This window comes from Aulonocara stuartgranti (assembly GCF_965226115.1).
Source record: "Aulonocara stuartgranti genome assembly, chromosome: 3".
Taxonomy (NCBI): domain Eukaryota; kingdom Metazoa; phylum Chordata; class Actinopteri; order Cichliformes; family Cichlidae; genus Aulonocara; species Aulonocara stuartgranti.
In genome coordinates, this window is record NC_138941.1 from 33342834 (window position 1) to 33366258 (window position 23425).

Here is a 23425-nt window from a genome sequence, read left to right on the forward strand (position 1 = left end):
GCTTCATGATTCATTTTGTTTTTGGTGTTCGCTTTCTCCTGGCTTAGGAGGGAACAATGATTGAACCCTCGCCCACTGGAGATTTGTCAAGGTGCCATGCTGAATCTTTCCCACCAAAGTGTGAATCTAATATTGAGGAGCTGGGTCTCTCCGGCACAGAAGACCACCTGTTGTTTATGAGCTCCACTTACTGTACAGGCTGCCAAGCTGTTTGCCTTATGGCTGCGAAAGGCAAACATCTTCAGACCAGCCAGGATAAAAGCAGTCGGTTGCCAGTGTTGGACCAATGTTTGCCAACGTTTGACAATTCAAAATTAAAAGCACTTGCTCGTTCCACTTGTACTTTTAATGTTCCCTCCATGTTTTTCATGACACGAACACCCGGTTGAAGCACGCCAACAGCAACAGTCACATTCACACGTGGGACTGTGAGAAAATCCCATTTATGTCCCATGCAGTTTGTTTGTGGTCGATACTGAACTCAACCAATCAGAAGAAAGAATGTATTTTTAGGTTTGTTAAAGAAACGTGGAGATGATTTATGTCACCAAAAATCAAATTCAGGGATATGACTTTAAAATAACTTTAAAACCAGCAGGTAGATAGTCAAACTCATCCCATATTTTTGTGTCCACGCTTACTGCAGCTGCTGCTCTTGTAATGCTACTTATGTGTAAGCTGCTCTTTCTAACATGTTTCAATCGTTACCCTTCAACAGCTGCTAAATTAAAGCACTTTGAAATCGGATGATTCCATACACCCTCTACTAAAAGTCTGCTATGAAAATTATTGTCATAAAAGCAAAGAAGTGTCCCGTATGAGTGCCTTTTCAAAGGTCCAACCAAAACAAAGGACTTGATTTTTTTTTAACTTGACATGCTCTCTCCAAAACCAAGCCAACAATAAACCAGGAAATATATCAGGAATTTGTAGAGCTGATTATTACTCTGTGGCACTCTCCCACTTGATGGTTTTTGGATAAAAATAGACTCGCAACACAGCCAGACCCAAATGGCTCTTTTCAGTGTCTGTGCCTCTCTTCAGTGGTGTGACAGTGAGTGACAGCGGTGTGTCACCAGTGCAGTGGGACGTGACAGCTGACAAGGGCAGCCATTTACATGGCTGCTGCTGAAGGTGTGGCTTTCATCAGCTGTGACTCTGTAAACACACTGCCAGTACATGCTGCCATAGCCATTACCGTGTGTAAATTAGACTCTTAGACTTCAGGAGGACAAATTATTTTCATGTGTTGGATGGAATAATGTATGCTCTCACCTTCATTGAACACAGTGCACCCCTCATGCCACAGGTCTCACCTGCTGGGTTGGCAGACTGTGTCCCAAGATTATAAGATTTACAGTGTACATGTTGTTTATTGAAGCAAGAGAGAATACATGTGTGAATAAGAGGGAGACAGGAAGGGCTGGTGAAGGTAGGTAAGTTTAAATACCTGGCATCAACCATCCAGAGCAACCGATGATGCGTAAGAGACAGAAAGATGTATGATGTATGATTTGGAGACAGCGGCACAAACAGAAAGACGGAAGCAGAGCTGAAGATGTTAAGGTTTTCATTGACAGGATTTGGAACGAGTTCATCAGAGGAACAGCTCAGGTTGAGCAGTTTGGAGACAAAGTTCGAGAGGCAAGACTGAGTTAGTTTGGACATGTACAGAGGAGGGATAGTGGGTATACTGCTCAAAGGATGTTGAAGACAGAGCTGCCAGTTATGAGGAAAAGAGGAAGACCACAGGGATGTAGTGAAGGAGGACATGGAGAGGGTTGGTGTGACAGAGGAGGATGCTAGAGATGGTGAATGGTGCAGATAGGCGCTGTAGCGACCCCTGAAGGCAGCAGCTAAAAGAAGAACAAAAGTGCACATGTTATTTATTAATGCTATCTATCTATCCTATCTATCCTATCTATCCTATCTATCCTATCTATCTCATCTATCTCATCTATCTCATCTATCTATCTATCTACAGAGGAAACTACTCTGGTCTATAGTGAATGGAGAGGACATGTATTTGCATCCTAATAATATTTGCTAAGCGAGTGCTCTGATGTGCTTGGCTGCATTATAAAACATGATTTCTTGGAGTCGAACGAACACAGTACTGTGTTTGGGGAAAAAAATACATAAAGATGCTTAATCACTGGCATTCAAGCTGCCATGACACGGCTTTTAGATATAATGTGTTTTGTTTATGTGTGTTTTTTATTACATTGTGTAGCTTTTATTACAATGGTTTTGTGTACCAGAGAATCTGTCAACATAATAAACACAGAGAACAGTTATTATTGTACATTATTTGTATGTTTACACCACCGTGAGTAGTTCCAGTCCATTAAAAAGCCCATAACTGTTCTCTGCGATAAGCTCACATTTTTAATGTGGTTTTACAGTTGAACCTATGTAAAAAATGTTCTCTTTGACGTGCATGTTTAGCAGATGTGCCACCAGAGGGAACCAGAGTTTACAGTCAGCCTCACCACTCAGTACTAATGAGTCCAGGATTGGGAGCTAGAGGCAAAGCCAGGTTCTCTAGTAAAAACAAACCAGTATCTATCAGGCGGATTCAGTTTTCCAGCAGTTCCAGCTGTGTGATTTAATGGGCAGTAATTGGTAAGAAGAACATAAATTGTCTTATCTTGCACTTGCACACCAACCTAACAAAGTGCAGCGCAACCATATAAATGCTAGTAATGTAGTAAGTGGGTGCAGTAATAAAGCTCTGTAGATAGAAAATGAAACACCAGGAGGGCACTTAAACTCAAATTGAAACCAAATGTAAAACCTAAAGTAGCACACTACAGTGTGAGTTTTAAACAAAATACAAAGCATTTAAATATTGTTAGAACAGCACATGTGGATGTGACAGTTATTAACTTTTAAAATGTGGGCACAAAGCAAAGGGAGGCTCATGTTTGTATAGAGCACATTAAATAAAGTGGAATATGTAAGATTTCTCTCTCTTTTTAAAAAAACATTTAGTCCCCTTCATAGCATGAGTAATGTGCTCCTTATTGCCTTCATCTTACTTTCTCGACATATTTTTCACAAATCTAGTCCTATATTATTCAGTGGAGGAATATTAAAAAATCTGCAATTTATTATAATTTTGGATAATAGCCCAGAGCCTCAGACAGGTATGAGAGAAATATTGTTGTGTCTTGTGTCTTTCTGCTGAATTAAACTCTGTTAGGGATGATTCCACAGGCTTCAGTTTTACTCTGCCATCAATCTCTGCAATGAGAGAGCTACTAATGATTGATTCGGAAAATCATGAACGTATGATGCTTTCATTTGTTTTGGGGATCATCCTGCAGGCACATTTGTAAAAGGGAAGATGAGGTTTAAGCTTTTTTTGGAGCTGAGCTGTATGTAGAAACAAATGCTTCTAAGTGCTGGAATCTGTATGGCCTCCATGAGGAAACAAAGTATAATCTCATGTTCCTCTTGAAAATCTACTTTTTCCAACTAAAAGCCTTAAGCTTGGTCTTTGGTTTTGGAACCTGTTCACATATTAAGGAAAAGTAGAGTTAAGCCTTTTTGGAGCATGCAGAACATTTAGAAGTCACCTCTCCTTCCTTTTACGTAGACGTTTTAGAACATGGAACCTTTACTCATCCAGTTGGTAAATCTCATTGTGCATCTGCAAGCCTCTTTGCAACCCACCTCCACCCTAGCTCCTCCTTTCACACATTTGTGTTTGAATGTTTATATCTGTTTGTTCCGTGTTTGGGTTTTGCTTTTGGTTGATTCAATTCAATTGTTTGTATATAGCGTCAAATCACAACAACAGTTGCCTCAAAGTGCTTTACATTGTAAGATAACGACCCGTTAATAACAGATGCATAACGTCAACAATCAGACTACTCCCTATGAGCAAGCAATTGGCAACGGGAGGAAGGAAAAACTCCCTTTTAACAGGAAGAAACCTCCAGCAGGACCAGGATTATGGAGGGGCAGCCATCTGCAGGGGTTTGGGGTAAGGAGAGGGAGACGTTGTGGGAAATAGTCCGAGTTTATGCTCATGTTTTGTAAAATTATGAATTGATTCCAACAATAACATGAGGAAAAGCTCATTATCACACTGAAATGTTAATAAATTATAGTGGACTGTGCACAGTGTAGAACTGTATGAAGGGGATTATATTCAGTGCAATCATTACATGCTTGCCTTCAGGCATTGATAAAAGCCTCATGATAAATGTTAAAGCTAAATCAAGTTTTATTCCCTAATACACACAAGCCATTTCGCTAACAGATTGGCACAATTATTTTATAATAGGAAATTAAAGCAAGTTAAGAAAAATTTGGTTGCAGTATACTGTAACAAGATTATAGTGCTAACTCGGATTATGGTTTTACCAAAATATAGCAGATATAGTGGTCTTGTTGCTTATTTAGCCTTTTTATTCCCAGAGATGACGAATAAGCTCATGAAAAATGCAGACTAACTGCACTTTCATGTTGTTGTTGTGGCAGTTTTCTCAGTTTGTGCATTCTCACATAATTTTACCACCTCCTAATATAACGCAGTACCTGCTTGTGGTGCTATTTATTGTTGTGCCACTGTGACAGCCCACTGTTATCAGGAAATTCTTCAGCAATGAACTCCGGTTCATGTTCGCCCGTGATATTAAATCACTCGCTATGCACGATGAACATTTTTTTGATTTGTAAGTGTATCTCTGGGTTCGATAAAACATTATTCTACTGGATGCTCCGCTGCTAAATGATATCTGATCTGTGGACCAAACAGCTTTCATAAATTATTTCCTCACATTTAATACTGTTATGGCAGGGGATGTCTCGACACAATTAACTAGAAATGAAGCTGTATTGAATACCAGAATATTTAGCAGTGCGAGATTATTAACACCTCAACCAAACTTCGCCTCAGGAGATCCCCTTGCTTGGAATATTAAGTGGATATGTTTATTTAATACAGATATTTTTTCATTAGATACTTTATGGCATAATTATTTTATCCTGGCTTTCAGGGCAAAAGTAAATTGTTTGTATTTGTTTTTTCCTAATTGGAGAATCAGGAATATGATAAAGCATGCATGCCCTGCAGCATGCAGCAGTGCAAAGATGGTTTTAAGCATCCCTAGCCAGAGTTGTCTCTACCGAACTCACAACGCAGGATATGAGATTTATTGGGACTCATTTATCAGAGTTTATTTCTAATTACAGGTGAATGAAGTTACACTTTGAAGCAAACACGGGAATTAGTCCCGGAGTGTCAGCCAGTTAAGTTTACACGACTGAAAGAAGAGGAGGAAATAAAAGCATTAACCTGAAATTCAGTAGCTCAGTCTCCTCATTCTGTCTTGCAGATAAACTGGGTTCACGTGTTTTTGCTTTGATACGATCCATCAAATCAGTGTCTGTTTGAGTAGCAAACTCAGCAGTACTATAAATATTTGATTTGGCGCTTAATAGCTTCAACACAATGCGTGCTCTCTATAACCCAGAAAGTTTAGTATTTGCAGTGCTTTGACACAATAGCTCATGCACTACTCATCACTTTTCCACATCCTGCTAAATAAATTTATACCCACGTTGATGATTCCTTTTAGGAACAGCCTTCTATATCGATTTCCTCTCAGCATCTTTTTCTTTCTGCTGAACTGTGCTCGTCATATCTCATCCTTTGGACAGTGGCTCCAGCCGTCCTGTATTCTGTCTGCCATTTTATGCCACCCTTGGTCTCTTTTTACTGTTCCTGCTAATGCATGTTCTCCATCGACCTTTGCACTCGAAGCTCAGCTTGACTGGCACTTTGCTGCTGCTGAAAGGATGGTGCATCATAAATCAGATGACAGGCTGGCTGTGCAAAGACAACTCGAGTCCTGCTCTTTGGCCTCACGTGTTGTCCACAGTGAGCCAACAGATAGCCGCGCAGGAGCTAATATTGCAGAGGTACAGAAAGGAGGAGTTCAATGTTATCTCCTGTAGCACGCTGTCTGGATCTTTGTATTACTGTCCACCTGCAGACAATACCTTTGACCTTTCCCTTCACTACAACTAATCATGTGGAATGAATTGGGAGTTTGATAAAGATCTAGTGGTTCTGCTATAGAGAGAGATGGCTGCCGTTTTGTTGAGAAAATGAATGTCTTTCATTTATAGGCTTATTGCCTCCAAAGGGAATTTCCGACCCATCACTCAACACGTTGCCTTTTCTTTTATTGTGCTTTTGTTTCTTGGAGCTAAATTTCAGCATCCTTTATGATCTGGTTGGTCAAGTATTTGAGCAATTTGTAGGTCTTTCTCTCTTTCTTCCTTATTTGACACCATGCTATGGATAGAATTAGCATTTTTTCGTTTTTTTGCATGGAAACACGGTGAAACATGCAATCCACTAAAATGCAAAAGCGTATAACAAGTAAGGTTTGCTTTCTGAATTGGCTCATTACCTTTAAAAGTAAGGGCTTCCTGGGGCATGTTTGTAACTTTCAGAGTTGGTGAATTGGACCGGACAGAACTGATTCAGGTGGGGAAATGGGGGAGGACGAGCGTATGTGTTTACTAGCCATCCAACCTTGAATGATGAGGCATCGCCATAGCACAGCAGATGTAGTTGGTAGCGGAAAACGCATTTCCTGTGAATGTCGCTGAGGCCACACACACCCATATTTCAGAAAATAACCAAAAAGCCCGACTCACATACCTGCAGTAGTAAAAAAAGACAAGGTAGATTGATGGTGTCTCCACATACACAGATGTATTTTTGCCACCACCCAACAACTCAGAATGATGATAAAGACAGTTTCTCTTGTTCATGTGCTGCATGTGTAACAGTGCTCAGTACAGCAGTGCACATCATCACGCCACATCGCAGCTCTGCATTTCTTTCTAAATAAAAAGCTCAAACATACCATCTCTAAAATAGAACAATGTTACTACAGTCATATTACATCAGTTGTTGAGTAATTTAACTTGACATTTACAAAAAGACATAAAACAAGTAATAAGGTCCAGATCAAAAAACAAACTACAGCCCATAGGAAATGCATCAGATCCCAGAGTATTCATTTCTTGCATTTCCTTTAGGTAGATGTGAGCTTACAGTATTGTGCAAAAACTCTTTTGTCCCCCCCTCCCCCATTTCTTCATATCTTGCTCGGAAAATTGGTGCATCGATTTACTGAAATTTCCAAATAAAAAATGGAGATACTATATGTAAGTTAAAACAAAGTTGTTCAATTTTTATGAGCTTGAAATTCAATTTTTGGTATGACCACCTCTATTCTACAACATTGTCTGAACCCTCCTATACAAGGTTTCTTGTGGATTCTTTAACTCTTTCTCCTATAAAGACAAGCTTTTATTAGATAAGAGATTTGATAGTCTTCAGGAATAGTTCTCCAGTCTTCTTGAAGGACACTCAAAGCGATTCTTTGGATGTTGGCTGCCTTTTTTTCTGTCAAGATGATCCCACACTGCCTCACTAATGCTGAAGTCCGGGGTCTGGGGAGGTCAATCCATGACTGATAGTGTTCCATTGTGTGTTTTTCTAACCAGGTATGCTTTTACTGCCTTGGCAGTGTGTTTGGAATAATCGTCATGCTGAAAAATGAAGATGTTGCCAATCAGGCACTTTCCAGATAGTATTGCATGGTGGATCAAAATCTATGGTACTTTTCTACATTCAAAACTTCATCAATTTTGTCCAACAACACTGACTGAAATAGAGCCAGAAACCACGACAGTGTCTCCACCGTGTTTTACAGATGGCTGCAGACACTCACTGCTGTACTTCTGTCTTGAACTCTTATTGATGCATTGACAACAAAGATCTGTTCCCACTGATTTTCAGTCCAGTTCTTGTGTAATCTGGCATACCTCAGCAATTTTCCATGTATTGCTTTCTTAAGAATGGCTTCTTGACATCCACGCCTCCACTGAAAGAATTTCTAATAAGGCTTCAATGACCTGCAGCTGGATCAAGTGAAGGGCCTGGAGCCTGGAGAACTATTGGTCAAGCACTCTAAAAAAGAAGGCAAAATATAAAGAAATGAGGGGTGGCTCAAGAGTTTTGCATAATACTGTAACATGAAATTCTGTACACTATTCATGCACTTGCTGACTTGTTGAATTCTTGCTGAATATCACATAAATACACATTTATTTGAGTCCTGGATTATACTCAGTAGACAGAATGAATTGTCACTTCCTATATATAGTCTGAAACAGTCATTTTTGTCTTCCCTACAGTTACAATGTGTATGCAGAGGTTGAAAGGGTTAAATATTGCAAATTTCTATAAATGCATGCATGCGCACGCACCTTGCAGAGTGTGCTTTCTACAAACTAAGTCCTCAATATCAGTCACCCCACGGCACTCCATGGTTGATTGCACAAGCTGCTTCACTGAGGGTTTCCCTGGTTCACGGCTCATAATTGTCTACCCTTTCACAGGCGCTGCCTCTGTAAATATGACAGCCTGATTTTAATGTGCCTTGGAACACATAACCCAAACACTAACGCTGCTCTGCATGCCTGAGCAAATCACTGCAGGTGTCACCTAATTATATCATCCGCTTGTTCTCTAAGCTGATCTGTAAACAGCGGGACAATCTCATCTTCGCCTCTTTTCCCATCCACCGATCGGTGTAGCTTTGATTGATGACGGTTACATCGAAGCCAGTTTCTCTGCTGTTGGTCTTGTATTTTCACCAAGGCTCACCGTGTGCTTAAGAAAGATAACACGTGTCCAGTTTTTAATGGGAATTTTGTTCTTGGGGGCCTGTTTGGTATGCATACGCAGTGACTGTGCGGGGGAAAAAAGGGTAAAATCTTTTAAGAAAAAAACCTCACATAGGCTACTGTTTAGTTTTAGTCCATTTGGCTGGTGCATAAGTTTCATGTACACAGGAAACACTTTAAGCTCGCGAGACTTTTTCAGTGACCTGTACTGTCGATCCTGTCCTTCGTATCCACTCTGCCCAGCCCAAACGTGATAAGATCCTCCCCTTATGAATACTGAGCATGAAAAGTGACGAGACGTGTGGGCAGCAAGTGAGTGAGAAAAATATGTAATCTGTTCCAAGATCAGTGTCCATCAGTCTACAGCGGCAAATGAACAAAAAGGACTGCATGTTTGTCACTCAGACTTGTCTTGCCTGATCGCAGATAAGAAATTTGGACATGGCAAATCTCCAGACCTGAGTGCAGCTTGACATTTCAGGCTTTTTCTTTTCAAAGATGCTATCTAACAAAGGTTATAGAGGTTGGACAAGGTCTTTGTGAAAGCTCTCAGTGAAGGAATGATGAATGTGGGGATTTGGTTGGTGCAAGCTGTCATCAGGCACATGTCTCTTGTATGGTTCTCAAAAATTAGAAGGAATAACTAGAAACTACCAAATTAAAGGCACTTAATGTGAACTGATTTAGAGAAATTATTGCACACCTCCTTTGTGCCAAACTACAACACAGGAAATAATAGTTGGGTTTTTTTGCCATAGTCTTTCTCAAAAACACACATCCCCTGGCATCTGTGGCTCAACAGAGGGAAAAAAGGAGACATCTTTAGATGTGCACAGTTTTCAAATGCTCTTTGTCATTAAACATACATTGCTCTGCTAAAGTCTTGAGCTTTATACTTTGTTTCCAAGGAGCTAACTTGGTTTTTTTGTTTGTTTTTAAAGTCAAGCAATAATTCTCCAGGCTTTCTTTTTTAAGTCAGCTGACACTGACCTGTGTATCATTCAAACACAAAAACCTAACTCTAAGGATGGACCAGTGTTGTGTCTGCACATAACAGACAACTCAGCAAAGCACCTGCTGCAATAACACAAAGCTTATTGCGTTACATCTGGCCTATCAGCTCTTCCGTCTACTGTTCACGGTGGCCGAGGAAAGCAGGGAGAAAAAGATGAAATTTGCTAGATTACAGAAGAAATGGACTGAAAATCAGTGGTAGCAGGCCTTATGGAGCAGTCTATTGAATTTGGAAATGTTTGGTTTGAACTACTGTCAGTATGTACAGAGGAGGTCAGCACAGAGGTATAGCAATGAGTGTGTACAGCCATCTGTAAAACACAGTGGGGGCTCTGTTATGGGTTGAAACTCAATTTCAGCCATCACCATGCAATAGTATCTGGAATGCATCTGATTGGCAATGGTCTCATTTTTCAGCATGACAGTGATTCCAAACACACTGCCATTACAGTAATACAGTACCCAGATAAAAAAAAATAAAACCCAATGGAACCATTTACCATACTATCTGGAAAGCATCTGATTGACAGCAATTTAATTTTTCATCACTCATCCAGCACGGTGGTTAGCACTGTTGCTGCACAGCAAGAAGGTCCTGAGTTCAGTTCCACCATCAGGCCGGGGTCTTTCTGTGTGGAGTTTGCATGTTCTCCCCGTGTTTGCGTGGGTTCCCTCCGGGTACTCCGGCTTCCTCCCACCATCCAGAGACATGCAGTTAGTGGGGATAGGTAGGGCTGCTCAATTAATCGAATTTTAATCACGATTACGATCTGGGCTTTCAACAATCATTAAAAATGACTGAGCCGATTATTAGACCCTCCCTCATGCTTTACTCTCGCGCTGCTCCGTGTGGTAAGTCAAGCGCACCGCTCTCCATTTCGAACACGCGTCACAACAATTAAGAGGACCCGAGGGAAGCTCGGAAAGCTAAGCAGAAGTTATTTGGAGAGGAGAGTGACTGCCGTTGGTTGAAAAGAGGTAAAAAAAAAGAACTTCAGTGGTGTGGAAACATTATGGGTTGGCGGAGTTAGACGTGGATCAAGTAGACAGTGTGTAAACTTTGCTACGATGTAGTAGCTGCACCACAGAGCAACACTGCAAAGTTGACTAAACATAGATGTTTACATTTTTCATTTATTTCTTATATTGCAAACATTTGCACTGTTATCAGTATTTGCACACTATTTTATATTATTTTTTAAAGTCATTGTTAACCCTTTAAAGCCGGTCAGAGCAGCACACTCCGTTTTGCGTAACTATTTTTAAATCCCTGTAGAACCTGAACCGCGTAAGCTAGCGCAATAATTTGTTTTGCATATGAAACCGGAGGAGTTGTACTTACATCTTATGCCATCAGCTTGTCCTCGGTCACAGTTTCCTTCCACATAAAGCTTTGCAAAAATCTGTGTAATTTTTGCGGAAAATGTAGTTTTTTACTTGTAGGCCTTAAGTAAAAAACTATACTATACTATACTTATACTAGTGTTTTTATAAGTCATGTTTGACTCTATACTTTTCTGAATAGTTGCTGGGATGCTTAGAACTCGAATTACACTGCTGGAAATAGTTTATTTTGATGCACGTGCTGTTTTCTTTGCAAATTTGCATCATAGGATTGTTTTTTTTTTGTTTTTCCTGCAGTATATAAAAATTGCTGTATCTCCAAAATAAAACTATGAAGACACTCAAAATAAATTTCCTGTTGTTGTAAACTATTTTTGCAACTTTTTTGTATTTAAAGTTTTGAGGGATAAACCTCTTAAATTTCTCCAAGTAGAAATATATGTAAACAAAACAAAAACGATTTTCAATTTTTTTGTAGTTTATTGCACTTGTTTGCAATTAATGTAGTTACTATGGACTTAATGCATACATATTATTAAAATATGGGCTATAACAGTTGTATTGATGTATAGCAACTTGAAATGCTCCCACAAATGGCACTACAACATGTAAAAAAATATATATATAAGCTCTGGCGGACTTGGTTCTATGGTAGGTCTTAAAGGGTTAAATAAATATCGTCAAATAATCGTGATCTCAATTTCAGTGAAAATAATCGTGATTATCATTTTTGCCATAATCGAGCAGCCCTAGGGATAGGTTAACTGATTAATCCAAATTTCACATAGGTGTGAGCGCGAATGGTTGTCTTGTCTCTGTGTGTTAGCCCTGTGACAGACTGGTGACCTGTTCAGGGTGTACCCCGCCTCTTGTCCGACAGCTGGGATAGGCTCCAGCGCCCCCCGCGACCCTGAGAAGGATGAGCGGAAGCGAATGGATGAGGGTAGATGGATCACTCATCCTAAACACACTGCCAGTGCAGTAAAAGCATACCTGAATAGAAAAACCACACAGTGGAACCCTATCAGTCATGGATTGGCCTCCCCAACATTATTGAAGTAGTGTTGGATCATCTTGACAGAGAACAGAATCAAAGGCAGCCAACATCCAAAGAGGAACTTTAAATGTCATTCAAGAAGCCTGGAGAGCTATTCCTGAAGATGACTTAAAGAAATGACAAGGAAGCTTGTTGAGAATAAAGGTGGTCAAATGTGAATTACTGTTAATATATGATACCAAATATGGACTTTGAAGTTCGTTAGGAAAGTACAAATTCTGTTTTGGCCTTGTATTGTATTCCCATGTATGTTTGCAATAAATTTCCCCGCCTATTTCCAATTTTTGTAGGAAAGCAGAAAGAAATGAGGGTTGGTTCAAGACTTTTAAATAGTCCTGATGACATTAATAGAAAGCCTTTCACGTTACAGCTGAAAGGCTTCTTATTCCTTGTGATAATTTCATATTTTTATGTCTGATTGAGGCAGCTGGCATCTTTATTGGTCTTTAATGTAATATTCCTTGAATAACATTTCAGTGCTCTCAAACAGGTTATTGAATCATTAGTGTTGTGAGCAGCTCTATAGAGCCTCATTCAGGGAGCTGTGTTTTACCCTCAGGCCTTTGTTTCAAATGATAGAAGTGTCAGCTTTCCACAGCTTCCATTTTCTTCTCCAATATCGAAATAAAATCATTTTGTAATCTCAGTCTCGCGAAGATAAATATTCTTGTCAGGTCTATAAACGCAGAATTTTCAGGTTTTCTATCTGTCAGACCTGCCATCCTGTAATAGTTTTTAGAGTGGTGATTGTCCAGAATTTGTGTGACATTAATTGAGCAAGATGTGGAGTGTAATATTTATCTGTCAGCACCATTGATAGAATCATGGCTTAGATAATAGCTGAGTGAATGCTTATGCCACAAAATCCCCACTACTACTTTTCTCATTTGTCTCACCTCCGCCCTCACAGCTTTAGTAATTTATGGTTTTAAGATGGTATCTGTATGCTGGAGAGAAGTTATGATTGGACAGTTATTCCTACTTGTTTCATCAACTATTGGTCTTCTGGGAAGTGTTTGGCAAGCCAAGCCATGATTTTGGAAAAGGGGGATAGTGAAGCCTCTGTTGGCCCGTTGAATGCCTTGTGATGTGGCTGTGGCTTCACTGAGGCAGTGCCAGTGCCCACATGTTGGCAGCTCTGCTGTGAGTTGTCAGGAGACACTGAAGAACTAAACTTTTAGGTTAGTTGATTTTTCATAAATTGCATGTGAAAGCTGAGCAATACTGATACCAATACAATCTGATCTGAACCTGTAATTCTTCCACATAAATGTGTATTATTGACTTTGATTGGCTTAATATGCTAAACTAACATTGGAAATATGTTGATACTGCCTTTGACCTCAAGGAGACATTAAAGTGATTGTTGGTGCATTTTTACGGAAAACTGGAATGATGTTACCGAGAATGGAAACTTTTACCAAAACTATGAAATATCAGGACTATGTTACACTGTCGTACAAAACAGCTGCAGCCTGATGTGTCCCCTTCCAGAAGTGTAACTATGCATCATAGTAATGAATGATGAGAATATCCAATTCCACCACATCCCAAAGGTGCTTTATTAGACTGAGACTGGTTACTCAGTCTAATAAAATGGCTCTGAACTAAAACAGTGAACTCATTGTCGTGTTTAAGAAACCAGTTTGAGATGATTTGTGAGAACTTTGTGAGATGAAGCATTATCCTGCTGCGAGCTGTTATCAGAAGATGGGTAGACTGTAGTCATAAAGGGATGGATATGGTCAACAACAACACTCAGGTAGGCTGTGGGGTTTAGTTGGCACCGAGGAACCCAAATGTGCTGAGAAAATATCGCCCTGCACCATGAGGTTGCCTTCCTATCAGCGTGAAGCAGTCTGGCCATTCTCCTCTAACCTCTGGCACCAACAAGGCTTTTAGAGCCAGGAACTTCCACACACAGAATATTTTCTCCTTTTTGGGCCACTTCTGAAAAACAAATAGACAAACAATGAGGTGGTTTTGTGAGAAAATCCCATTAGAATCCCATTCTGAAATACTCAGACCAGCCAGTCTGACACCAACAACCATGCCACATTCAGAATCTCTTAAATTCTGATGCTCAGAATTGGCTCAGTTTGAATTTCAGGGGGTCAGCTTGACCGTGTCTAAATGCCTAAATTCATGGAGTTGTTGTCATTCATTTTTGCTTGTGTGTGTGTGTATATATCGTATTTTGCCCTTGTACACTACACAAATGCAGTTTTTAAAGCACTGACAATGTGTATACTTCGAAAATGTGCATTTCAGTGAAATTAACTTCTCCTCATAATTTAATGAGCTCCAAATCCAAAAAAGAGCTGTTCAGAGCAATGAAAGTCAACCAGAACAAAAGTATGAATGCAAACAATGACGTTGCTCACTGATGTGGGGGATTTAACGTGGGGATTTTGTATAGCTGAGAGATTCTGTGGAGTCGGATCATTGGAGGTTTTCAGCTTAAACCAACATAAACAGTTGGTATGAAAATACCACTTAAAAGACTGGACTAACTGGTCTGCTATCCTCTCACCTGTGATTTGGACACAACAAATTCAGAGTAAAAATATATGTATAGATTGTAGACTATGGGATAAACTGCTGGCATCTAGATCTGACAACAACAGTTATTTTATCTGCTATTATCTAAGCTGTGTAGTGCAATAATGGCATCTGACTGTTCTTTTAGTGTCTGTAATAGATGGATTTAAGTAAAACACAGATAAAAGCAATGATTGAATATGTTACTTAGGAAAAAAAAATCTTCCTTTAAAAAAAAAAAAGCATAGAAAGCTGATCCAGACACAGAGCAACTGAGATATTTGCAGTCATTAAATGTTTGGAAAAGAAAAGTAGACTCTTTTGCACGAGGTAATTACAGAATACATGCTGTATTATACTGCCTAAAGATGCACTTTTTGCTCTAACTCAGTTTTCAGAACAGCGCACCCAAAATACAAATATACAAATAAATACACATTTTTAAAATTATTGCATACAAAATAATCCTTGAGTTCAGTCCTCATTAAATGTCTCACTTTGCAAGGACAAGTCTCCCATACCAACGACTTTTTAAAAATGCTCTGGGCTATTCAGGTTAAGCAGGATGTCTGCTGAATATTATTTTCTTTTTCAAATAGCATCATGCTAAATTATTCAGAGAATTTTAAAAAAAACATGGAATTACATCTCCTACTTTCCATTCTGTGTTGCTGAAGAAAAAGCAGCGGCAGATGGACCGCATGTAAATGGATGAGTGCGCGTTTTTCCATCACTGGAAAAGAGCACTGCGTCACACTGGATATTTATCATAGAGCAATTGAGTAAGCGGTGAGACACGGTTTCTTTCACAGTGCCAAAATAATATCCTGTTGTGATGATTGTAATCAAGTTGGCTTTGTGCATTTACATCAGTGATATATGGCGGACTTTACTCTAAATTGATTCACAGCTTACACGGCAGAGGGACATTCTGAGTCAAAATAATCAAGTAGAGTGCAGTGAAATTGTGTTTGCAGTCGCAAATAACTCACAGAAAAGCTTTCAATGTGGCTTTTCTACTTGTTTTGAACTTGTAGTTATTGGAGTTAAAGCATTGATTTCCTGAAACATGAAAGCTTATTATTTTCAAAATAAAATGGGAGTAATTTTCTTTCTTTGGTTAAAACAGGATAAATATCGAATGCTGTGCTGTATGATAATTACAGTCTGCACAGGACCAGTAGATGGTGGTGTCTTCACTCATTTGCTCCAAACGCTGACTGCATGCATCAGCCTCTCTCTTGGACACACACGGTCTCTGTCGCTCTAGTTTTCTTTATCGGCTCGCCACATCTCATCGCAATCAAATGTGATTCAAAAACAAGCGATTAAGTTAAATAAAGTTGTGCGATTTGTTGCTTTCTTTACTCCTGAAGTAGGTGATTATCTAGTGAACGCTATCAGCTTTTTCTCTTTTTCCTTCCTTTTGAACCACGAGATATTTATTTTGTCTTGCCTTGCTAAAAAGTTAGTTTGATCTCTCTGTACGGCTTTTTGCAATTTAATTTTTTTTTTGCCTCCCATCTCCAAGATCAGTCTTTCCTATAACCACAGAATTATGCCGTTTTCTTGATTTAATGGTATAATTATCCAGCAGACAGAATTCAGTTACGCTTGCTGTGCCGCTCCTGTGATTAAAGTTAATTTGAACATGTGTAGCTCCCGCTCGGTTGTGCGCCTTCTAGGACCACACCTCCCCACAGCCTCCGTCCCATCTCCCCTCCCTCACTCATATCCGTCCCCTTTCCTGCTCCCTCCCTTACATTGCAGCGAGGCAGTCGGTGCGCCTGAAAGAGTGAGCGAGAGCTCCAAACTGTCAGAGAACAGCAGAGTTTGCTCTCCCGGCTTTCAAGGGTCTCCTCGTTTGTGAGGGAAGGAAATGAAGAGGAAGAGGATCGTCCTGAATTCTCAGTGACTTCTCGAAATCAGAAACATCCTTAATGACTTCAGGCTTCTCGCAAACCTGAGGACAAGTCTTGCTGATTGTTAATCTCCAATTTTAACCTTACCCAGAGTGGATTTAGAGAACAAGCGAGCAGAAGGCGGGTGCCAGGGGGCGCCCGGCCCGTGCGCTTGGGCCGGCGTAGCGCTGGAGTTGGTGCAGGGGAACTGGAGTGCGGGGCCAGGTGAGAATGGTGGTCCTGGTCCCGGCGGCGGCCCGGAAGTAGAAGAAGCTGGCTCGGGCTCCGGGTTCGGGTCCGGGTATGGCGGTGGGGAGTGGGCAGAAGGGGGAGTGATGCTGAACGCGATCTGGGAAACTGAGGGGCTACAGACGGTGGGCATCGTGGTGTTGGTGTTTGCCTCCATCAAGCTCCTGCACCTTCTGGGGCTCATCAGCTTCTCAGAGGGTAAGACACTGATTTGAAGGTTGTTGGGGTGGTGGAGGGAGGTGGAGGTTGGCAGACACAACAAGTTAAAGCTTGCTCACTGATAGACTATAATAAGCCTTGCTGATGTATTTTCAATCAGTCTCACCTTTTCAGCTTTCCACGTCTGCTCCCTCGACTCATTAGATTCACTCTCAGTTTGCTCGAAGTTCTCTGAAACTTTCTAAGACTGCAATTTGAAAAGTTTTGAAGTTAACTGAGGTAATCATTATGCCAAAACAGGAGTGGGAAGCACAAAAAGACGGTCTAATTAATGCGTAGCAAAGGAAATGTCACAGAAGTATGCGTGAGCTTGTGATGAGATCGAGGAATGTCTTGAGCTGCAAAACGGTGTCACTTCTGAAGCATCAAAACATTTGAGAGGCAAGAGAATCTCTGTATTTCAGACCTTAGAAGCCTCTGTTGTTTTCTTGTGCATGCATTTCACTTTGCTCTTGAGGAAAACTGAGCGGGGAAGTTCGGCAAGCGCAGAATAAGAAAAGAAAGCGTTCAGTTTAGACCTACTGAAGCTGTCTCGTTAAATAAAGTCGAGCACTATGGTAAGCACTTCAAACCGAAGAACAGCACACGCTGCTCAGTAAATACACCTTAACCTGTAATTAGAATAATCAATCAAAGGTGGGTGCATATTCAGAGGGGCAGCAAGTAAATAGAGAGGCGATAATGTGCTTTAGTCAGTAGCAGGAAAAAGCCGACCTGACCCGACCTGAGACGAGTGTTTAGATGGACGTGTTAGCGTCTGTTGACTGTCTCTGGCTGTGCTGTTTCAAAAGCACCTGGGAGCTGGGTTTTCATTTGGGTTGGGGGGATGGTGAACCTCACGCCCGACGTAACAGTTTACATGCCTCGCTAAACACTGGCGACTCAGATTTCCCCTCGCTCTGCATCTCCAAGCGCAGCTGACATGATATTGATTATCGGCGACGGTGAGATTATACAGATGTCAGGGCTGGCATGTCGGGTGCCGTTTGCCTGTTGATGTGATTTATATTCCACGGAGCCGTCTCAGAGCCTGATTACTTACAGAATGCCTGCGCTGGCGGTGCCCGACAGGCTGTCAATACAGATATCGATGTTTTGTTTGTGTTTGCAGTCGTTTTCAGGACGAGGGAATGGTAAAAAGATATTGGGAGAGGGGCTGAAAATGCACGCGAAATGCTTTTCATTAGGCAAATAGGTTTTCAAATGAGAGACCACAAATCTTTTTGTAATCATATCAACACTGGCAAACGCAAGCTGTGTGTAGTCTTAAAATCTCCCACGATGCATGCGGGGGTAGAAAGAAGTTAAATTTTGTAATTAAGCCCATACAGAAGCAAATAAATCATCAAAACTCGAGGTGCAACTAAGAATTACTTTTTAGTTTTATTCCTTTCTTGATTGCTCAATTAGTAAAGGTCCTTTTCATTTCACAGATCCCATGTTGACATAAATTGCTCTTTCCATCTAAAGATCTTGTTAGTAAGCAAGCTAAAAGCCAATAAAGGCCTGAATATATTTAGTCAACAGCACATTATTCCACAGTTTCTGTTTCCCTGTAACTTCTTCTATAGCGCAGATATCTTAATGTGTAAATAGGAGAACTTTGCACTGTGTTAGATGGCATCTTTTATAGAGACAGACCAGTTGTGTTCCCTGTTTCCACTGCTCGGTTAAACAAAGCTAAATGTCTTGAAGCGAGGTTTGAATTAAACACAAACTGATCATCTCAACCAGGATTCAGCAGGACAGACAACAAGCATGTTTCCAAATGGTTTAAGGGTATTCTGCACATTTGTAAGTTTCTTGCAGAAAGAGTGGAAACAGGTTTGTTTTTTCTGCATTTTCAAAACTCAGAAAACAACTTTAAGGTCATTATTCAGTCGGCGTTCATATTTTCAAGTCAGCAGGGGCGGAAAAAACTAAAACTAAAAGAACTGCATTTCAGAAAGGCCAAGCTAAGATCAGGATTCAGGGCTTGTGCTTGCAAATATCTGAGTTGACAGTCTTAACCGCCGAGCATCTGCGTAGCTTCACTTGTATATAAACCTCACAGTTGTATAGATTTACCTTTGTAGCAGCTGTCACGTTCTGCAATAACTAAAATAGTTTGTTTTTGCCCCTTTTATTTTTTATTTTTGAAGAAACCTCCAGGGACAGAGGTTCACTGAAAGCGCACGGTCTGCTTAACATTCATACAGTCAGACACGTTCACAGCTGGGAGCTGCCCAGTACGATCACATCCCTCTACTGCAGGCCACCTGAGCTGCTCCGCTGGGGCTTCTGCAGGATAAAGGTCTTTCTTTCAAAAGCCTGTGTGGGGTAAATGTTGAGGGAGTTTCTCAGCTGCGCTGTAGATTTAAACTGGCAACGTTCCAGTCACGGGAGTTATCTCGAGCCGAGAGCACGCTCTGGATGTGTCCCAGCACTGCTCCGCTCTTTACTGTAAAGAGTCAGCTGGCAGCAAGTAAGAAACTGTACCCTTTGTAAAAAATCAAGTCTGACCTCCTGGGATTGATTATTTCGACTTCACAGACTGTAAGGACCTCAGACCCTGAGAAATAGTTTATTAACAGCCTCTCCCTGCTCCTGGCATGCTTTCACGTTGGAGAAATATAACAGGACTATTGCATCAGACCGTGCACAATCACCAGAGCATTCACTGTGAATAAAAGTAAGGTCTGGCAAGCTGCACAAAAGTCACTTGCTTCAGTTTAATTGTGAATGCAGCAGAACTGATGCATGTGTGCTTGTATTGTTGCCATTGAGCAGAATGGCAGCGCAGCTGGCAAGTGTTTGCCCTCCTCGGCTAGCGAAATAATGTAATGACCACTTTTATTAGAGACTGAGTTAAAGATGGAGAAATTACGATGTTTGCTTGTTTTTTGCTGAATAATCAACCACCAAGCCTTCTCCTCCTCCTTGCAGAATAGCGAATAACAATGTAGATTCTTACACTTGCTTATTCACAAACATATCCAGATCCTTCTCACACGTATGTACATTTCTACTTACATAATGCAGTATTGCAAACTGCTGAGTAAAGACTCAAGCCTCAAGGTGCAGGCTAATCAGTATGTCACGAAATGATGAATTATTCTCTGGTTCAGCTGTACACAGCAACACCCCCGACCGTAACCTCGTAGCCCTGCAAACACGCACACACTGCACGCAATTACAGCATTACCAGAACGGTGATGGAACACTGTGTCAATTTGGACCTGCCGTTTGTTTATTACCGGCTCAGAGGACAGAGCATCTCAGCACCGACATTCATCTAACAATGTTCTTATGTTCTGTGTGACCTTGATTGGATTTTCAAAGGCGGGCAAATAAAAATAATTTGTGTCAGCAACTGACCAGGACCCTTTTTTTGTTCCCTATTGCCTGTTTTTATTTATTTATTTAGAGTGGTAATAAAGTGCTAATGAGCATGTTGGCTCGATTTGTTGGTACATAAGTGACAGGACTCTTATGTACCAACTAGGGTTGCCAACTCCCTGAAAAATAAATAAGGGACACCTCGTGGCCAGGGCCGGGCGACCCAGTTGTCTTCACCCTTCCCAGTGTGGTAGCTCTTTTTTTTTGTGTGTGTGAAATTATTTTTTAACCATTTGACTTGAAGTTGATTTAAGTAGATGCATATTCTATTCTTTGTGATATGAACACATGTGAAACAAATGATCATTTACCATTTATTTTTAGCTCAAAATGACAACATTAACACAGTAAAACAGGTCTCTTTCTTAAACAGAAGCCTGTCATGCTTAACTTTTGAGAATATAAGTAAATCTTTCTTTAAAAGCACTCTGTCCTGCTTAACTTAAAATAATAGAAAACAATAGAAAGAAAAATATTCTTGTAACAGTGCACATTTAGTGCATTTAGTACAATTGGCTTCAGTTGAGGTATTATTTCAGCTTTTCTAATGCTAATCAGCTGCTCCTGTTTGTAAACCCGCTTGTTCCCATGATTACGCATCTTAACTCATCATCATTATTCATCTATGTATTACTTTTATGTATTAGTCATCTATTTGTTGTAATCATCTATCCTTGCAGTTGTTTATTACACAAAATAAATTATATTATCACACTTCTGGCCACATAGCGCTGATATTCACTGCACATGCCCATATTAACTTTTTCCAGCCAGGTGTTTTCCTTTTCCCATTCTTCCCTTTCTCTGAGGGGAACAAACATTGCTGCTCTAATGCTGGGCTTACACTGTGCGGTTTTAGGCCCATTTTGAGCTGATTTGAGTCGTGCGACCGTTTTGGTGATCGGACCAATTTTGGCCTTCATCGTGCGTCGTGTAGTATACGTGGGGTAACGAGAAGCGATTAACACCTCACGACCAGCTCCCGATCATCAATCGCTCGCGAGGGTGTCACCACAGCCGCTCACACTGCTCACGCGCAAACACGTAAACATCGGTGAAAAAGATGGAGCAGCACGGCTGTGCAGCGTGTGATCTGGACACAAGCGATGGAGGCACAACTTGTAGAACTTTGGAAAGCTCATCCGAGCCTTTTCGATGTGGCATCACAAAATTATCACGACCACAACAACCGTGAAAATAGTTGGATTTACACTGCTGCTCAATCACAGCTGCCCGATCAATGTTTTTCATTAGCAATTTAGCAAAGTTGATGATGGTGGTGTGTCTGTGTGAGTGAAAGACAGAGAGAGCGAGCGACAGATTTTCTGTTATAACCTTCATTTTATGGAGGCACAGTGTGAGCACTCAGGTCGCATCAGAGCATCGGGCCGTATAGTGTGAGACCTACATCGTGACCTACCAACTTCTAACCCCTGCGAGTCAATCGTGCAGTTTGAGCAGGAGCTGAATAACGTGACTGAAAAAATCGCACAGTGTTTGCCCAGCTTTAGGTGTACTGTCATCCGAGACTTGCACCGCAGTGTCGGCGTTTATTTCCCTGCTGGCCAAGCTTCTTGTTGTGGTCATCTGTTGTCTTCCGGTATTTTCTCCGTAAGCGACCTTTCCTCGACCAATGAGATAATCTGAATTGTCATACTCGAATTGTCATAAGTGTGCTGTCAGCTCATTGGTCACAAAGCAGGAGAGGGGCTGGGAATTATGTTTTCAAACAAAGTGTTAATTCCATTAACATTTATAGACTACTTTTGATTCTCACTGTATTACGGGACAAAGTGCGTCCCTTATTAGCTCAATACGGGACGTGTACTTTTGTTTCGAAATACGGGACGATTCCGTTTTTTAAGGGACGGTTGGCAACCCTAGTACCAACAAATTATGCTTGTAGGTGATGCAGACAAAAACTCCAGTAAAATCAAGCCAAGATAATAGAGCCAGACATAATAATCACCTGCAATTAACTGGACCGTCATCATAGCCATTCTTATGGTTTCAGTCAGTTTGGACACTTGTACTACCGTGTAGTACGTTACAGCTTACTTCTGCATGCATTTTCACAGGACCGTGTGAGATCAAAGGTGAAGGGGTAAAGCTGTAAAGCGTGTCAGGCACCTACTTAAAATAACATTTGACGCAGTCTGCGATTTTTTTTTTTTTTTTACCTACAGTGGCTGAAATAAATCTACGACTTTTAGCGCGCTACAGCTAACTAGCATCGCTGGTGTTGGTGTACCCTCTTTCTAGCAGCTAAAACTTGCTTTATCGTCCCTTCCTTTGCCTGAAATGGGGATAAAAGGAAGCAAGAATTGAGTGCTTCTCAGTTAACTTTTTAACTGAAAGCACAGCATTGAGATACACTTAGTGACACGCTTGTACACATAGAATAGTGGGTGTTAGTATGGCGGTACGTAATCTGAAACACATCATGTTGTTCATTACTTTGTTGATAATCACATATCTCATGGATGGTTTGAAGAATGATCGACGAAGGTCCTGGTTTCCATATTCTCCCTGTGTTTTTTTGCTGGGTACTCTGATTGCCTCCCACAGTCCAAAGACATGATGGATTCTAAATGGTAAGGCAAAATTCTAAATTGCCTGTAGGTGTGAGTGGTTGTCTGTCTCCATTCAGTTAAATTCAGCTCAATTTATTTAAATAGTGGCAAATCACAACAACACTCAAGGCAAATTGAAAGGTAAAGACCCTACAATAATACAGAGAAAACACCAACAATCAGGCGATCCCCTTTGAGCAAGCTTTCGGCAGTGGGAAGGAAAAACTCCCTTTTAACAGGAAGAAACCTCTGATGGAACCAGGCTCAGGGATGGATCACATCTACTGCCACCATTTGGGCTGAGGGGAGGAAGACGGGAGAAAAGACACTATGCGTTAGTTCTGCAAACAGATTGGCAACCTGTGTGGGGTGTACCCCTCCTCTCCTCCTGTGACAGGTGGGATAGGCTTCACCAACCCTGAATT

The 23425-nt window shown here is 40.9% G+C and overlaps 1 protein-coding gene across 4 annotated transcripts in view; it reads left to right on the forward strand.

Moving 5' to 3' along the window:
• Positions 1–23425, forward strand: part of kcnip4a (potassium voltage-gated channel interacting protein 4a) — a 155900-nt gene that overhangs the window by 101444 nt on the left and 31031 nt on the right. The window contains exon 1 of one of the 4 annotated variants that reach the window (XM_082526549.1): positions 16675–17028. The exons of the other annotated variants lie outside the window; for them this stretch is intronic. Coding sequence (XP_082382675.1) covers positions 16917–17028 — 112 coding nt within the window. The 5' untranslated portion in view covers positions 16675–16916. Of the gene's footprint in view, positions 1–16674; positions 17029–23425 lie in introns of those variants that run through there. 4 annotated transcript variants of the gene reach the window in all.